This window comes from Aplidium turbinatum, chromosome 15, assembly GCF_918807975.1.
Source record: "Aplidium turbinatum chromosome 15, kaAplTurb1.1, whole genome shotgun sequence".
Classification (NCBI taxonomy): Eukaryota; Metazoa; Chordata; class Ascidiacea; order Aplousobranchia; family Polyclinidae; genus Aplidium; species Aplidium turbinatum.
The window spans coordinates 4,223,899-4,242,914 of NC_137486.1; the positions used below are offsets into that span (position 1 = coordinate 4,223,899).

Genomic DNA, 19,016 nt, shown 5'->3' on the forward strand with positions numbered 1-19,016 from the left:
TCTTCTACTATGGTACGGGTTTTAGGTTTGCACGAGCTCATGCTTGTTCGTATCGCGTGTATTCCCGAAAACTCGCAATTTAACTTTTTTCGATGAAACAAATTGTGTTAGCTATATTTAACCACTTATTTTCCTTGCAATAGATAAAGTGTTTGATTGACAGAAACTTCCTGCCAGAGAATGTAAAACATTACATATGTGTAACTATGATTTGAGTACAAATTGAAGCTAATTTAAATTTTTTTTTTATGTTGAATTGCTGCCATTTCTTTCACTTTCTTGTTTTCGTTGAATAAAGTTACTTTTTGGTTGTTTTTTCACAAAATTAAAGTAACATTTTTGAGTTTTTTAGGTTACAAAAAAATCGCCCTACTCATCATATACCACAATACAAGCAGACGAATTTCAGCAACAATACTGTATTAGTTTGCTTATGACAAAAAAGTAATCTTTCTACCCAAATTGGATATGACTGTATAGAGAATAGACTGACATTGAGAAGCAAAACCAGGGATTTCTAGAAGCGCCGGATGCGAAATTGCCTTCTCAGAGCAGGATCATGGTAGGATACGTTACATCATGGTGTTGCCAGTTTTTTTTTGTTTAGCATAAATGCTATTCTTGACCTACTCAAAAACAAGATAATTTTGTTTATTAAATCAGTTTCAAAATTTGCGAAAATAAGATTCCAAAAAAGATTACAACTTCAATTTATCAACTCATCATTGCAGTAGTGTTTAATGTAAAGATGTTTAAAGCAATTAGACTATAACCTAAAATATATAAATTTAAATTTATCAAATAAGCTAATACTGTTGTGAACATCATCAGATTACCTAAGGATAGCATCACTGAATGAGTCAAGCTATAAGTGTAATGCTTATTACATTTGTGATTTCTCTTTGAGTTTTTATTTCTACAATGATAAAATTGGTTTAAATTTATCGATAGGCCTACCCATACTTTGATCAGTTATTTTTTGATACTTTGGCTTACACCTGTTTGATGAGTTGACAATTGATCACTTTAGAAATGTAGATAATTCGTTCAGTTGTTGCAAATTTTAGTCAAGGCTTGTTTAGAAATCATTTGTTAGTTTTTAAGATACTTATGATTAAAAGATCTTTTTTTTCTGAAAATGTGCAAAACGTCTTACACTTGGAAACAAAATGGCGTAAGTTGCACTTCCTGGTATGTTCTTGATTTCCCTGAGCAAAACTACAATAGAAAGATGTTGGTTTTTACCACGAAAAGAGCATTATATACTGTTTGTGAAATTAATGGCAACTCATTTTCAGTGCTTTTTACAGATTGTTGAAGTTAAGTTTTGGTTTGCACATGGTTGCACATGTAAGCATTTTTAGCTGAAATATTCACCTCTCTGTGAACATTCATTTTCAAAATTCTTGAAACTCAAATTCAAAGAACATGGCCGAAGCAAAAATACAAAACAATGTTCCTGACAGTAAGTGATATTGCATTATGCCAAATGAAATTTTCATACAATTTTTTTTTCAGGAGATGTAATAATCCAACATTTCGCTCTATCGAGTAATACAGCGGTGCCCAAACTAGGCGCTCAAAACTGTTGAGTTTCCTACAAGTCAGCAGTTGGGAACTGAGCAAGCGACAACTCAGCAAGTGACAACTGAGCTAGCAACATTTCAGCAAGTGGCTGAAGTTGGTAAATGATGAAATTGGGAAAGTAACAACTGAGCAAGCCATAACTTGGCATGGCACAAGTCAGCAAATACAGTTGAGCAAGCGATGACCTAGAATGTCCGACGTGAACACATAATTCTCATGTGCTGACTTGGCAGTAGGCCTAGCTGAAATGTACTTGCTGAGTTGTCGCATGCCGAGTGGTTCGACGAACAAACTATTGGGTTTGTGTTATATTCGTACGTACACAAGAACTTAAATTTCACAAGATTCATTTTTCAGAAACAATTACATTAGCCCCCGCTTATTTAGCCCACGGTTAATAAACCCATTCGCTTATTAAACCCAATTTGGTCTGGTCTGGAATTACTCCCATTTATCCCATTATTAATAATCCACTTTATAAGCCCAAAACTCCGCTTAATAAGCCCAATTTTCGATTAAAGGTCTACTTGCTTGAGTTTGTGTAGAAAGGCGTCTGTTTTGTTTTGGGCAATTTCACGCTTTATTATACTGCTAACTCGGTTCTTAACTTAACTGTTTAACCTGGATTTCATTTCATTGGATTGTGCAAAATACTGCTTGTTGTTGACACAACTCGTAAAAAAATGCAATTTTGGAAAGAACCGATGATTGACGGTTGTGTATAGTTGTTAACAGATGTAGCAACTTTTAGCCATAGCACAGCCGGTCAGTTAATTAATTATTTGAACAAAAATTTCAATCTATGAAATTTGTGAAACATGCTGAATGTTTTTGCTCAAATTTTTATCAAACTTGTCCAAATTTTTGACAAATCAAAAAGTTAGGTTTGCGGTCGTAGTCCTTGCATCCCAAGTTTCTACGCTTATGATGCAGGAATATGAGGTTGTGAAAATGTTACAACTTTAATGACTACATGTCTCTTTTCTGCTTCCAGTGTGTGTTGTTGCATCTGTGACCGCAATGGGCGTAGTACGAGGTCATGGCGCAGTATAAATCATTGTCAGCCATTGTTGTTCCACTGCAGGATGAAGGCCTTCCCCATATCTTTATAATTTTGTCTGTCTTTGCACGTTTGTGTCCAGTGTTTGTCGAATTGGTAGAGTTCGTCTCGCCATCTTGTTTTGTGTTTCCCTCTTTTGCGTTTATTGTCAAGCGGTATCCAGTCAGTAGCTCTTCTTGTCCATCTGTTGTCAGTTGTTCGCATGATACGTCCTGCCCAAATCCACTTTAAACTTTTTATTGTTTGAATGATATCTTTGATTTGTGTTTGTTGTCATATCCATTTGGCTGGTTTCCTGTCTTTCCATGTTATGCCTAACCTATAAGAGTACTTTTTCATGTGATCTTTGATCTTTGCACAGTGCGTAGTTTGAGTGTTAGTGCTTTCGTTGCATGTTTTTGCTCCGTATGTCATTGTTGGGAGAATGCATTGATTATATACTTTTCTTTTCATTGAGATTGGTAATTTACTTTTAAATATTGAACTCGCTCTTCCAAATGCCTGCCAACCAAGTGTAATTTTTCTTTTAATTTTTTCTTCTTTATCAGGTGATGTGTATAAATAGGTATAAAATCAGTATAAATAGTCTTTATGTTTATCTATCTTTATCAGTATCTGTATCTTTATCTAAGTCTTTATCAGTATAAGTAAGGGGTGGTAATTGTTTTTTTTACAAATTCAATTTTAGCCCTGATTTTAAGATACAATTAGAATGTTATTATTGATTTAGGATACATATTTAAAGACCTCTGCAGATTTTTTTTTAAATTTCCGTTTAAACCCCCCTTACCCTGAAAATTACTTTTTACCTATCATTGCCTTGTATTGCACGAACGCCCTTTTTTGTTTATGGCATTTGAAGTTTAAAATTGGATGCTGCTGTTCTGAAATACGTTAAAAATGTTGCAAGACAGCCGTAAAACAGTTTTTCTTGTCTTCGCTTTATCGTAAACAACGGTACAGTAGTTTTGCTTTGTACGCATGACTATGCGCATGCGCAAAAGCGTAACGTAAATACAAACTGTGTGTGCGAAGATGGTTATTTTTCATTTACCGTATATTGACCATTCCAACTGTTACAAATGGCGCGAAAACTTGGAACCTTACAAAAAGTTAATATTGCAGCGGGTTATCATAACCATTGTGCAAATTATGACTAAAGCATGAAATTTTCTCCAGTGTTAGTACATATCATAAGGTTCATTTTAAGATTGGGAGGTAAGTCAGATTTGACCTCTGATGACCTTGAGAGGTCAATGACCTAAATTGCAGTTTTTCAAGATTCTAGTGCAGGCTGTGTCTGTCTCCGGAATTATTTGAAAGACATGTTATGATAATTATTAAAGCATGATATTTTTACCAGCGTTAGTACATAATATCATAAGATTCATTTTAAGATCGGGAAGTAGCCTAAGTTGACCTCTAATGACCTTGAGAGGTCAATGACCTAAATTACAGTTTTTCACAATTCTGGTGCAGTTTGTTTGTCTCGGAAATTATTTGAAAGATATGTTAAGATAATTTCCTGCTGTGTAATGTTTAATGTACATTAGACAGAGGCTATAAAAGCTTGAAGTAGGCTACAGTGAGGCTAGGCTGGCCTCAGACACATGAATAGTACATATCGGTAATGATATAGAGACGAATTATCCATATTGCCGCATAAATGTCGAGGTGTGTCATCGCAGCTAACAGTCTCCCGAACATACACATAATGCAGTGCACTTCAGTGCAGCCTTGGTGCACTTGCAGTAGCCGGTGCACCTCTTCTTGTAGTTGCAGTGGATCAGTTCTTGGAAAGATTTTAATGCCTCTGGCAGTGTCGTCCAGAGAGACTGCCACCCAGAAGCCTTCTTTGTCCAGCCCCAGTCAGATGGGCTCGGAAACTTGGGATTTAGGACCAGAGTTCCATCAGTTGGCCTGAAAAGAAACCCGCTTGATGCGTTGCTGGAATGCTGCCTGCGTAGGAGGGATGTTTTTTAGAGCCCTCAACTTGTGTGAGAAGAGCTGTTGCCAAGCATCGTTCACTTCCATGCATGCTGTCGCTGGTGCAGTCATACATCAGCACAACGAAGCGCTCAAGCAGTAACATTGACTCCTCACTGACATCACTTCGCATGCGTAGTAGGCTAGTTCTTTGAAAGCATCAGTCAACTCTGGGAAAACTGTCCAAATCTCCCAGGCAGTCTTCTGTTCTCTGTCAGCGAATGCAGACACAGTGTCGCACCCTATGGGGGTATGAAAGACCGGGAGAATAGCACATCGTCTGGGGTTCACGGCGGCAGCCAAACGGTAAATAGTTATGTACTGGAAACTGGACCCAGTGCCAAGAGCTATCCACAGCTCGTCAGGGTTAATGTGGTTGAAGGAAGCCACTGCCAGTACCACAACATCAGTAGGTGCGTATGGTCACCTTTCTCATCTCCTTCTGGACAGCATCTTCCACGTAGATGCATGCGTGTATCCACCTCCTCCTGAGAACATGGGGAGAGGTTGGTCAAGTCGAACTCGGCAGGAGAGCACAGGACATCAATTCCACAGGTCGCATACATTTCCTTGCCATCAGCAATTGGAAGACGAATGTTTTCTCGTGACAAGAAACCAAAGAGTTCAATCTTGTTTTGGTCAACACGAAGGAAGTCCTTCCAGTTCTTAGGCATAACAGTAAAGGGAGCCACTCTTTTCCTTATGCCCTTACTCCTCCTCTGTCTGGTCGTCGCCTTCAGGGTGTCAGGCAGATATACATTCCAGACAGGTCCAGCCTTTGGACCTTTTCCAGTTGAGTGAAGATGTAAGGTGCAAAAGCTGTGTTCATATACTCTTCAAAGGTCTTTGCCGCAACAGGATTAAGCATTTGAACAATAGCTTCCCCATCAAGGATTATGGCATCAACCACATGTGCTCTAGTAGTTTCAATTTGGTCTGATTACAGGCAGTGAAGTAGATCTGCTTTGACTCCAATGCGCAGTTGGCCTCCTGTTAATAATGAAGGTGGAGCTGCCTGGTTCTCATGGGTGAAGAACTGGTCAAGATCCCCGTCACGTGATTGACATGCAATATACTGTACAGCCTCGAAAAGAGACTGCTGTCACTCTTCACTGCTTTGACTGCGTTTTGGTCTGTGGCCGACTGAAGAGCAGCAACTTGTTCTTGGTCAGTGTCTCTGTAACTGGCTTTGTGCTTAGTTCCAGCCTTTCTTCAACAAACATTGTATATTGCTTCTCACCAAGGGATTCAATCTTCCTCACAGTTTCTGCCACTGGGGTTTTCACGATGTCCCTCGTGTCAAAGACCAGTAAATCTTGAGAGTTCTCTAGAAAGGGATTCCCCATCTCTTGAAACACTTCCATAAGTGCCCTGACATCCTTCACAAAGGCTGTCGGTACTTCAGGTTTTTGGTCATGAATGAAGATGCTCTTATGTCATGTCCTCTCCTCATGGCCTGCTCTTCAAACTCTGTAATGATCTTGGCTATTTCTGGCCCTGCCACCATCTAGCGCCTGAGTGCTCCAGGATTTCCTGTCAGTCCAATAGCTCCACCAGACCATTTGACCATAGCGTTGTTCTGCTCATGACATTGATCGATCGCCATGGCAGAGAACGTATTGCTGGTCTTGTATACCACAAAGTTTCCAGACTTAAATTCTGCAAGGACGTGTAGGTGCTTGCCAATGAGGTTTATCATATCACGGATGTGTACATAAAGCTACCTGGAATAGTGAATATGATTTAGGCGAACATCCAGGGCATGATCTGTGTCAGGGTTGTGCATAAAGCTCAAAAAGTTTCCTTCACGAAGCGATCGAATGTACACAAGCAAGAGAACCTCTAGTAACAGCGCCGCGGACCATGTAGGCAGAACATGACACCCATTCCTCTATAGATTGCTTCTCTATGGATTATAGAGCTGACGTCAATGTCCTCAACCACCAATATTCGTGTACAGTAGCTTTAGCAGTCAGCAGGTCGAGAGGTCTTGCCGGACGTTGTACAGCCGGTGCAGTGAAGTGCTTCGTCTTTATGGCAACGGGTGGCACACTTGTGTACACTGAAGGCAGAGGTGTTACCGTTTTAGAGGTGATGTCTTGCCCAAGCACCAATACACCAAGGTCGTGTCCGCCATTCATGTGTGATGGATGTTGCATGAAGGATATACCAGTGCCATGGAAATAATCCTTGGCTGTATCAGAGCTAGGGTTATGGTCAATATTATTAACATCCCCAGTAGTGAACAGCCCCTGGCGCAGTTTGGGTGGGAAAACAACTTCTTCCATGTTGAAGCGCTGGCAGACGAAATTGGCAATGTCTGCTGTGAGCAGCTAATCTATAATACGAAACACATATCTCCAGACCGAAGAGTGTTTCGATCAGTTCTCTGCTCCTGGTCGCAAAGTGAATCTTGAGGGTCAGGTAGAGTGGAAATGGGGTTTCTCTCTCGCGGTTGTGGCGCACTGAGGTTGACTCCATGCAGCATGCATGCTTCACACTGTTGAACACCAGTAGCTGCGATAGTGTAAGCGCAGCAGTTGTGTTGGTTATGTTGGCCAACTGAGTCTGGTGCTTGATGTTCGGATTGTTCGCCCCATCGAGGATCATGTTAACCAGATCAAGGAGGGATGTTGTCACAGAATTTATCTGAGAATCAGCTCGGAACGAACCGTCAAAGGTAAATCTTGTCTCAAACATTTCTCTACAGACTACATGTGCTGCTCTTACTAGGTACATCGCATCATTGTCATGATCACAGGCCTTCATCAGGGTGGGAGAGGGACCTATGTCTTTCTCAAACAAGAGAAGTGTGTCTCGGCCCTGCGAATGCGCTCTCAAATCAGGAAGTGCAGAAAGAAGTCCATCCTTTAGCCTGGTTGTGTGTATCCTGTTGGTTGCCGTGGCACCTAGCTGCTCTAATCTGGTCTTGTATAGGTTAGCCACGTGGTAGAGTTTGAATACAGGGACATTGTCTTCATCTTCATGCATGTCCTCCATGAACACCATCAGCTCAGCCATGCCATTGATCATCGTCATCGTCTACCAGTGATGCTGGTCTGATTATGTTGTATAATGCACGGAGACAACTGCGATGGTATTTTGCCTCGATGGCAATGGTTATAGGTGAATTGTTCGTAAACAGTTGTTCGTAAAGCAATTGTTCGTAAACAATTGTTCGTAAAATCAACTCTTCGTAAAGCAATTCTTCGTAAAGCAATTCTTCGTACAGTATACATCAATTCTTCGTATAGGTGAATTGTTCGTAAACAGGTGATAGGTGAATTGTTCGTGAACAATTTTTCGCAACAGCAAGGTTTGTCTTGCAATTTTCGATGAAGGTGCGTAATGCAAATTTTCCTGAATAACCAAGTTACGACGACACAAAGAAATAAGCACAATGAAAAAGCGCATTTTTTGTTATTTATTGGAATACAACAATTGTCTGTGTTTAGCAATTCTTTGCTTACACTACCAATACTACTTTGAGTAACTTCGTACAAATTGTCCACGAGCCAAGTTTAGTATGAAGTATTGTGTGCAATTCCACGCAAGTAATCACAAATTTCATCATCTTGAAAGTCTTGACGCCAAGTTCGGACGACTCTAGTTAGTCTTTCTGCACTGTCCTTGTACTTTTTCTTTGGAGGGGGTCCTGCCTAGCCACTGACATACTGTTCAATGCGAACCTCATTTAGGTTTTGCTCTCGCTTGATTGCAGATATGAACTTCCAAATATCTGGATGATTTGCAGATACCTGGAACATGAACCCTCTGTGCCATCCTTCAATGCTATTATTAGTTTTGGGAAGGCCACTGAGGACGCCATCATAGCAGTTTCACATTTGAATTGCAAACATTGAAGGACGGCGCCCTTGACGACGATCTGGGCGCCCAACCCAAGTGTCTTCAAATTAAGTCGTCAATTACTGGCTGAGCAACATCTGGTAATACATTCCCATCAATGAGAATGTCAAAGGCCCGGCTGACTTCATCAATAGGCACAAACGCCAGAGACGACAACATGAGCAGCCTCAGAGCAAACTCTGCACTTGTCTCGTACTGCTCCTTTAGGCCACTTGATTGCGTCTTTCTCCAAATGCACTGGCACAAATGGAAGAAACAGCCACGGTGAGTTGAAAGTGGGTACTCTCTGCTTACTGCATTTGCCGGGCCTGCATTTTCCTTCAATCGCACTTGGGTGACTGCCCTTTTCATGCTGTGCACACTTGGCAGTTTTGCTGCGGTGGCTTGACTGAGTCCAATAGTTTTTGCTGAGACGAGGTAACTTGGGGCATCACGACTGTCTTTTGCTGCACAACGAATATTTTCCATAACCTTTGCTGCTTCGACATGACCAGCATCTCCAGCATGATTGTGCTCACCTCTGGATTGTACAATGGCTGCCATAGCAGTTGTTACTCGTGCAGGACATTTCTTATTAAAATGCTCACATTTCCAATAACGGACCAGGCGACCCGTCGCGTGTGGACGCTGGAACCGGAACTAATTGACCGCCGGGCATCGCCCACGTCTCCTTCACGCGTCCTCACGCAGGTACTTTGACTCTTATACCCGGTCTGCCAGTAGGCAGAGCCGATAAAATTGGGGTCTCCCACGAGGAAGAGAGTCGAACCATTTAAGGATAATTTGGCTTTTGTGGCAGACGAATATTCAATAAAAATGTGGAGCAGAGGCTCGATTAATCAATATACTGTAATAAAAAAAAATAAAATATATATATATATATAGGTGGGAGTGTAATTAATACTCACTGGAGAAGAGTAAGCTTTCATTCGGCGAGCACGGATGTGCACTGGCCAGACGTTGAGGCAGGTTCGCCCAGCTGGGTCGGGGAGGCTAGCGATCAAAACCAGAGACATTGATAGGCTACATTACCGGTAAAAATAGAAAATTGGGGTAGAAATTTTGAGGCTGCATCGAGTTGATCAGGGGATCGTGTTGATCAATGCATTGAAAGCGGGGCGATGTTGATCCGAGCGGGCAAGAACAGCGTTACAAGGCGAAAGCAGCGTATGACAGTGCGAAACAATTGATTGATTAATACATAGAGAATCTAGTGATGATTGAAATTGCTTAATTGCTATTAAACCAGTCTCAAGTCACAATGTACATGAGGTATTTTATTTCCTTCCTTTTTACTTTAGAATGATGGTTTTTGATGAGACTGGAGTATCATATAAAAGAAATGGCGCTGGTTTATAGAAATAAGGTGATGATATAAGGTGATCAATTTTAAGACAATATTGTTATAAGGTTATAACGTCTAAACGGTTTGCTGTCTTGCGAGCTCGGATACTTACTGCAACGTTATTAGGGAATAAGTTTCTGATCGCTGATGTCGTCTTTTCTATGACGTAGCCCCTCCACAAGTGAGCCCGGCGTTCCAAGCTTTCCAGACGCGGAAGGATCCTTCGATTGAGAGGGAAGCTACTTTTCTAGCCACCTCTGCTACTCCACGAGCAGGAACGTCCAAGGCCGTCAGAGCTCGAGAGCTCGTCGGGGCATAGCTCCCGAGAGAGCCTACGACGAACGGAAGTGACAGGACGTCCCTGCAAGGGCGCTTCCTGTCTTCCTTTATGTTGACACATAACTCGCCATAGCCTACTTGTCGTGTTTCCTGTCGGCGGCTTTTCGAAGAGAATCCGCGCCGTTGTCGAACGGACACGTGACGTCACATACGACCGTGACACCGTCAGGGCGTTGCAAGACAATGTCAGGACGCAGATCGGCACCGCCCGCTTCCACGTGCTGTGGAACCGTACTATCTATGGAAAGCCCGGGTGCGAAATTTTTGTCTCATTGATTCTAGTCACTCTAAAAGTAAGATTTTCCGAAAGTGTTTTGAGAGATTGGTTGATTCAGATTGCGAAATAACTATTTGCCAATGAAATTCTGCAATCATAATAAAATATAAGCTTTCCCTAACCCTACTTTTTTGAAAAGCTCTTGTGCACCGCAAAAATTATTTTAAAGAAAAAAAAAAGTTTGACTTCCACGGGCGTCGAACCCTCGTTCTCACGATCACTAGGCAAGGATGAAATCACTGAACCAACCGTGCCAACGAGAAAACGCTGAATTCACACGGTTTTAATACAAACTTTTACCAAAATATGCAAATGAGACAAAAATCTCGTGGGAAATAATATTTCGCAGCCCGGGTTGCCTTTCGGCAGGCACGTGCCCCACGATCTCCCTCAATACTGAATTGTGTCGTTCCGTGACGACAGTCATCACGGTAGGGCAGTGATTCAATATGTGGGGGAGAGTCTCTTCCGCCTTCCCACACGCACGACACATGGCAGGTAGGTAACGGTGGCCATGGCTTGGTTTTGATTTAATTTATTTTTTTTCTAATGACAATCCTTTTCAGGCCTCATCTTAGACGGTAGCGTTTGGCTTCCATTCCAGATGCTATTATAGCGACGCCAACGATTTGTACACAGTGTACACCTGTAGAAGACCAGCAAGCTTGACCCCATTATATCCATAGCCCAGTCAGCTATGGATATTGACTAGCTTGATCCTATATCCATAAATCAGTGGTTTTCAACCGGGGTGCCGCGGCACCCAAGGGTGCCATTTACGTTTGGCAAGGGTGCCGCAAGTTATTAGAGTAGCGTTCTCAAATATGCGCCCAAACATTGAAAGGATTTGCGCTAAAACTCAGCGCAAATTTCGCACTGACTGTTTGAAACGAACTTCATTAAATTGTACATGATATGATACGGAGCTGTAGTTAGTTTTGTTTTTGCGGAAACTCTTTTCAAAATTATTTTTATTTAATGCAGAAACTTTTTGGTTTGACTGTGGGTGCCGCAAGCCGAATTATTTGGTTGTTTACAGGGTGCCGTAAGCCGAAAAAGGTTGAGAGCAACTAATGCACATTTGACTTGTTTTATAACTACAAGTAGGCAATTGCCATCACTAACTTCTCTAGCAGCAGTTGCAACCATCACAAATTTACATTCATTACACCTATTCATGGGCATGACCTACAATGGACCTTGTCATTAAGCTTTTCACAGTGTCTGGTTTTCGTCTAAAATTGTCATAGTTATGGACAAAAATTTCAAAAAATTATACCAGAGGTCGTAAAATATACTGTTGTATCCTATAATCAGGGCTAAAGTTGAAATTAAAATTATCTCTCCCCTAATATAAAGCGTGATTGTTTTTATTATATCGCCTTTCTCGCTCCACAAAAACGCACAATCAACTTTACTTGACATTTGCTTCAGATGAACAAGTGATATGCATCACCAAGAGTGTAAAGGTTGAAGGAGAAGAACAAATTCAACTTGATGTTGAAGCTTTGAAGACGGTTTTGACACAGAAAGACGTCGCTGATCTTCCTGTTGCTATCTACTCGGTTGCTGGACCGTTGAGGACCGGAAAGTCGTTTCTGCTGACGCTGCTTATGCGTCATATTATACAATCTAAGGTAGGCTCGTGTTGCTGAGTAGCCATAGAGATTTTTTTCTTTTTATGCTCTTTAGATGACTAAATATTAAAATGAACATCTACTGGCAATGCAAGAACATCAGCTTACATACATATATTTTCTTGAAATTTTTGGCAGTCTCCCGAAAGTGAACTACCTCGCAATGATAAAGAAATGCTCAAGAACTGGTTTTCATGGAAAGGAGGAGTCGCACCATGCACGAGAGGAATATATTTGTTGAAGCATGCCTTTCTAGTGGACATTGATGTAAAGACCCATCGAAAGGTAAAATGTAGCACTTTTACAATGCATTGGATCGAATGCTGCTACAGTTTATTGAAAAACGATTTATCAAAGGAAATAAAGTTGATAATTGCAACAAAAAAGATTTTAGCCTACTAGAAAAAGCGAATCGATTTTTTGCGAAATAATTCAATTCAAAACGAAGCGCAATAAATAATACGTTAAATAAAACGTAAAAAATTTTTCATCAAAAGGAAGCGAAACACATCGAAATATTCGAATAATCTACAAAAGTTGATGAAACGACAAGTTATCGAATACAATCACGACCTAATTAATTTAACATTTGTCATTATGTTCAATGACACCTTGTTGAATTATTGTGTTTTTGCAAACTTGATAATGCATCAACTTCACTTAACGGGTTGTGTGACAATACTATTATTATTCGTTTATGGAGGATTGTGTTGAGCTCGTTAAAACAAATTTCAAATTGAATAAAAAAGCGAAATATGAACGATGATTCCTACCATGCACCCATGCACGTTTCCAATGCAAGTTAGTTCGAAATAGTCAATGAATATACCCAGGTGCTGTTCATCGTCATCACTGAACCCGGCTATAGCCTACTCTTCCAACATTTGCACAGCGTCTTCAGGCGCAGTAGATGTCAAAGCCTGTATGTGAGCGGTGTGTTCAACGAACCACCTCTGTACAGAAATTAATCATTGACATTGATATTTCAAAGTGTATTTGTTACCATAGCCGTACGAGACCAAACCATTTTGGGGGGGCACAATGTAAATTTGCCCAAATCTGCACGCTTTTATACAAATTGCCCAATATAATGTATACGATGCATGATAACAGTGAAAAACTAACATAACGACATTACCAGTTAGCTAGAATTTCAGCTACTAGGCTACAGTATTTCTACATTTCTGGCAGATGTCAAATTTACAATTGATACATGAGTGGTCTCAGTATTTTCCATAATATCCTTATCAGTGTTTGCTTTATTAGCAACCTCGGCAATTGTTGACTCTTCATCTGCTCTAAAGCTTGTGTCACTGCTGGAAACATTCTGAGATCTTGTTGCACCGATACTGAAAGTTGCTTTGGATCTTCATTGCTTTTTATAAATTTAATGTTACTATTCTCACTGTGTGTGTCCTCTTCAAGTGTTCTTTTTTGTAATCAGAGTAAAACCTTTTTTTGCACACTATACATTCTACCTTATATCTGTAGGGTACAATCTTTTTCTAGAATCCATTGCTTATCTTAAAAATAACTTATCTGTGTTAAAACACCTCATTGAGTACGGTATGCATTCAAGTGCTTTAATTAATTCTTCATTGTATAATATTTATGCCAATGAGGTAATATCAAAATTAAAATAGGCATACACATCCAGATATAATATTTTAGGTATGTTGCTCTCATAGTCAAATTTCTGCAGTATTGCAGGCGCTTGCTAACTGCTGACATCAGAACCAAGGGCTATACATCTGCAGTAAACTATAGTAGCCAACGGTACACATAACCAATGCATGCCATCGTGCAGCAGTAACTGTTGAATGCTTGAGCTAAAAACTATAAAAATATGCTTTCTACATCATCACAAGAAACACTTTCTTTGCATGCAACTTGCCAACATTTTTTTGCAACCAGAAAAAGCAGGTCAAGTTAATGCAAACAACTGGATCTGTCTCTACAGAACAGAAGTCAAGATATTAATGAAAAAAAGTGGAGCTGCCATGTTTAACTTAACACAAGATCTTGCAAAGCAAATATTTTGCCAGCTTGCATGGCAGGTTTTACCAGATTTATTATTTACTCACCAGATTTATATAAATTCATATTTTGTAGTTGCCCAAATCAAAATGATGCATTTATGGATATTATGAAAAAAATTAAAGACTTTGTAAATTTTGATGCCGAGACAACTGCATCATGCCAATTTGGGCAGTTTTATAAATAGACTAACTTATGATCAGATAATTTCATATTTTTTTGTTGCCCAAATCTAAACGATAGGCTACAGTTATGTAGGCCTAAGTGGGAAAAATTAATGAATTTGTTTATTTTAGGGAAACTGCCTCACGGTAATTTGGGCAGTTGCATAAACAGACTAATCAGTTTCATCAGATAATTTCATGTTTTCAGCTGCCCAAATTTACACGATGCATTTGTGAAAATTTATAAAATTAGCTATAGGCTATAGCAAATTTTGCGTTTTGATTTGGGCAGTTTCACAAAAGTTTTAGAGACATATTTTGGTGGCTGCCCAAATTGGCATGATGCAGTTGGTTAAATGCATTTCGTACTCCAGTTTAATCACCATGCAATTCAATACATCAATACGGGTGTGCCCAATGAAAATTTTGCAGCACATTTTTTATGCAAATAAGAGGCTGTACTTAGTTTGATAGGTAAATGATATTAATTTATAGTTTTTCTTAATTCATGCAATATTGTAGCTTTTCATATAACAATTTTTGCCCTAATTATTACAAGATTTTGCCCGAATTTGCGACGTTTTGAAACAACAGGGGGGGTAGTTGCCCCCCTACCCCCTGGCTCGTACGGCTATGGTTGTTACTGCTTTCTGTTCCTTGTCGATGTTCTTAGAAAAGCAGAACATGTAATTATTAAAAACTTTAGATTAAGTTTATTCTCTGCTACAGCATAGCGTACGCACAGGCAGTGCCAGATTTCGTTTACCACTATACTGAAATGGCTGAAGCATATAAAGGGCCTCAGGATTTAGGAGCTTCAAAATTTAAGATGCACCACGTATATTTAAAAACGTTTAAACGTAGCCACCGTTTAAACGTGGAAACTTTCACTTACAGTGACAACATGACGTTTTCTGGCAACCAGTTCTAATAAAGTAAATATTGATAAACAGGTCATATGTAAATGTAATGCAAGTTAAATTTCTGGTGTGTCTATTTTTTATGGAAAGAAAATATAACACAGCTCAAAGGTTACATCTTTAACTGTTTGTTTGCAAATGGCTTAACTGTTAATAGTCAAGTTGAGAATTAAAATAAAGTTCAACCAGCCTCATGTTTAAAAATAATATATATTTCGCTACATAGTAATGAGCATCTTCAGTTCTGCAAACAAGCAAACAAGTTACTGCAATGAATGCTGCATAAAGGGAAACAGGAAAACTATGCTGTTAATAGTCATTAAGGGAATTATCTGCTAAATTTTTAACAAGCTGTTATTTTTTGCACATCTCTAGTCTTTTGCTACTGTAGTTGTGAACAAATTCGCGTTTTGTAGCATACATACAGAATAGCACGTTTTGTTTCATAGTCTACGGACCCTTATCAAATTAAAAATTATACACAATCAAAACAATTTAGATGGCCTTCCCAAATGTAAGGTAGAATCAATCATTCGACTATTTCTTAGCTTAATGATTCCAGCTGCTCAGGAAAGAGGTCCTTGCCAAGACATTTATAACACTAAAAACAGTTCAGTCATCGAAACGTTGGCTGAACATGAGTCAGTGCCGGTCTTTGGGGTGTGCAAACCGTGTGATCGCACATGGCCCGCAAATTAAGGGGCCCGCAGTTTACTCAGAAAATGTAGTAATTTTTGTCATTTAAAGGGCCCAGATTTTTTAAACGCCATGTATCAAATTGCTTAATATTCTATGAATTCAGGAAACTTCACTCTTTTGAAAATTTAAAGAGCGAATTTTTCCAATACCAAACATTCAAATATCTCAGCCAGGAATTAGCAACAAGAAAACATAGAGACTCAGCTTTATTTTCGGAAAAATATCAAAGAAAGCACGATCTTATTCTTTTGCTATGCCACCGGACAGCACCATTTTACAGTAATTTTCATACCCAAACTTTTGTTGAACATGCTCTCAGAATGCACCAAATTCAAAGTAATTTTTCACAATTTTCTGGGGGAAGCCCCCAGCCGCTGGGTGTCGCCCTCGGCAAAGACGCCGTCAGGCTACGCCCGCCGGCCGTCAAAACCCACCCTCCCTTTTCAAAATGCTTAGCTACGCTACTGAATTGGATCATTGTCATTGGGGCCCGCAAAGCATATTCCGCACAAGGCCCGAAATACCGTAAGACCGGCACTGCATGAGTGTAGTATCTACGTTTTGGGTTTGGGTTCTTCATTTTTTCATTGAATTATCCTTTTCCAGACTTAAAAATAATTAAAAATGATTAAGATTCATTTTTTCTTAGTTTGAAAGTTTAGTTTCCTTTGTCATTCCAAGGGTCGAGGAGCTCGGCCTTTTCCCACCTTTGAGCAGAGGAGGGGACGCGGGATAGAGATGAGTAGGCCGGTGCCTATACCAGCCATTGGATTGATTGTTGATCCAGTTTACGCAGACCACGCTCACCATTTGGCGCATGACAGATGGCACAGTTGCAGATAGTGTGGTCTGCAGTATCTTTTCCTTGCCGCACTCACAGATCATTGCTCATTCTATCCTCCATTTGTGCATATAGCCTATTGGAATAAAATAATCTGACGCCAGTGTGCAAGCGATTGAGTGCACCCACGCCTTTCTTGGCAAAGGCATTCTGGTGGGGTGGGGGCTAGTGTCGGAGATGAAGCTTTGAAGCCTTCTGTTCAAAATGTCTCAAAACAGGTTTACACTAAGTAAGCTTATTCTGTGCATAAAAAGTGAAAAATTGAAGTAAATAAGTTGTGATAAGATTTTGGATGACATTGCTACGAGGAAGACTACAAAAAAAACAACTTTGTAGTCAATCTAAGTATTTTTGATGATAGTCTTGTAAGGAGACCAGGTGCTAAATCTCTATTTTTTTGTACACATTTTTTACAAAATATTGGTGTTATTTAAAGTCCACCTGTTTAAAAGCAGAAATTGGCTGATTAATCGTAAAGTTTTGATGTCATCAGTGTTATCAATTCTTCATACCACAAGTCGAAGTTCTTATGCATTTTAAACCAGTCTATTTAATAATAACATATTATGTCATATGGTAGGATCTATTTATTGTGTGATCACCATTATTGTTAAGTGCACAGCCGTAGAAGATGGGGATGCAATCGCAACACAGCTACAAAAACAAACGTCGCAAATTTTGGCAAAAATATTCAGTTATTTGGGCAAACTGAAAATTGTCGCGTTTATAAAAATGCTGTATATTTTGCAAAGACAATATTATGTTAAATTTGTTTGTAACTTTAGTATTTAAGAACATAACATTAATATAGTAGCCTACAATTATTCTTCCAAGACAAAACTTCGTTATTAAAGTTTTCATCAAACTTTCTTATGATTTAACTGATGATCCTATTAGGATGCGTAGCAGTGCTGTGTCAAGGGGGAGAGGGTAAGAGGGTTCTGAAGCCAGGCCCACCATCTCAGGGGGGCCACAGATAGTAGACTTTAATGTTTCAGTAACAACACGTTTACCATACTGTTTTAAACTTTCATTCTGGTAGGAGTGTGGTTATGTCAATGTTTTTTTGTAAATGGTTTGGTGCAGAGTCACTTAATGTAATAAACTAATGATTTAAATGGAGCGCTCATGTGTTAGTAATGTTAGCAAGACAGATGGCATAGTGTTATTTAGTGCTTTTAGCATGCATGTTCTTTGCTCTCAGTATTTTCTAGTATTCTTTGCGATTGCTGGTTTTAGGGGTGTGGTTGTCAGTCAATGTTTATTCCGTCAATGATCTTTTGGCTCTTCAGTCATTGTTCATGGTTCAGTATAATGTTTGTAGTTAGTATTAACATGCATTTTCTTTGCCCTCAGTTTTTCCCAATAGGCTATTTTCCAGTATTTGTTTCGATCGGTGGTTTTAAGGGTGTAGTTGTCAGTCAATGTTTTTTTCAGTCAATTTTATCTTCCGGCTCTTCATTCAATTTTTGTCGTTTGGAAGGCTGCAATGTTAGTAGGCTAGTTGGTTTTAAAGTGTATGTTTTTTTACTTTCAGTATTTTCTAGTTGGCTATTCTCTAATAGGCTAATCTTTTCATTCGGCGGTGTTAAGGGTGTGGTTGTCAGTCAATGTGCTTTCGGTCAATGGTCTTTCGGCTCTTTAGTCAATATATGTAGTTGGGTACAATGTTAGTAGGCCTAGTTAGCTTCAGCATGCATGTCCATTGCTCTCAGTATTCTTTAGTATTGTTTTCATTTGATGGTGTTAGAAGTGTGGTTCAATCAATGTTTTTTCGTAAATTGTTTGATGCAGAGTGTAGCCCCAGAGAGCTCTGTCGTCTCTGACGTCACACGTATACGTCACTAGATTTGTTCCAGGAAGTTCTGGCCTTTGAGCGCATATTTGCGCGTCTCGGGAATTCAATTCAGTAATCAACCATGAATTCCTACCTTGGTTCATCGTTATGTAGATTTGCAGTCGTGTTGCGTTGTGTGATCGTATGTAAAACTCGCTATTCCAAACTAGGACCTTTCTTAAAGAAGCTTTAATCACGATTTAAAATCAGAACTTAAAAGTCAGTATCAAAAAAATCAGTCTTGGTAATTCTAAATCAGTATATCAGTTTTGTTGTTGCTACTGCTTCTATTTACTGCCGCTGCCAGTATGATGTTTGAATCAGTTTAGTATTATGTTCAGAGTCTGTATATTATGATTTTTGGTGCAGCAGCTATGACTTCTGACTCAAGACTGTTAATAATGTAGAGGCGACAACATT

General features: G+C 39.6%; 1 protein-coding gene across 3 annotated transcripts in view; it reads left to right on the forward strand.

The window, feature by feature from the left end:
• LOC145784136 (atlastin-3-like) overlaps positions 1-19,016 on the forward strand; it is a 71,799-nt gene that overhangs the window by 11,102 nt on the left and 41,681 nt on the right. For 2 of the 3 annotated variants that reach the window (XR_014290984.1, XM_082595891.1), the window contains exons 2-5: positions 353-562; positions 1,311-1,465; positions 11,896-12,098; positions 12,237-12,383. Coding sequence is in view for 2 of the 3 variants with exons in the window: in XM_082595891.1 (XP_082452017.1) it covers positions 1,429-1,465; positions 11,896-12,098; positions 12,237-12,383 (387 nt within the window). In the remaining variant the exon portion in view is untranslated. The remainder of the gene's footprint in view (positions 1-352; positions 563-1,310; positions 1,466-11,895; positions 12,099-12,236; positions 12,384-19,016) is intronic. The other variant, XM_082595892.1, reaches the window with a different exon arrangement.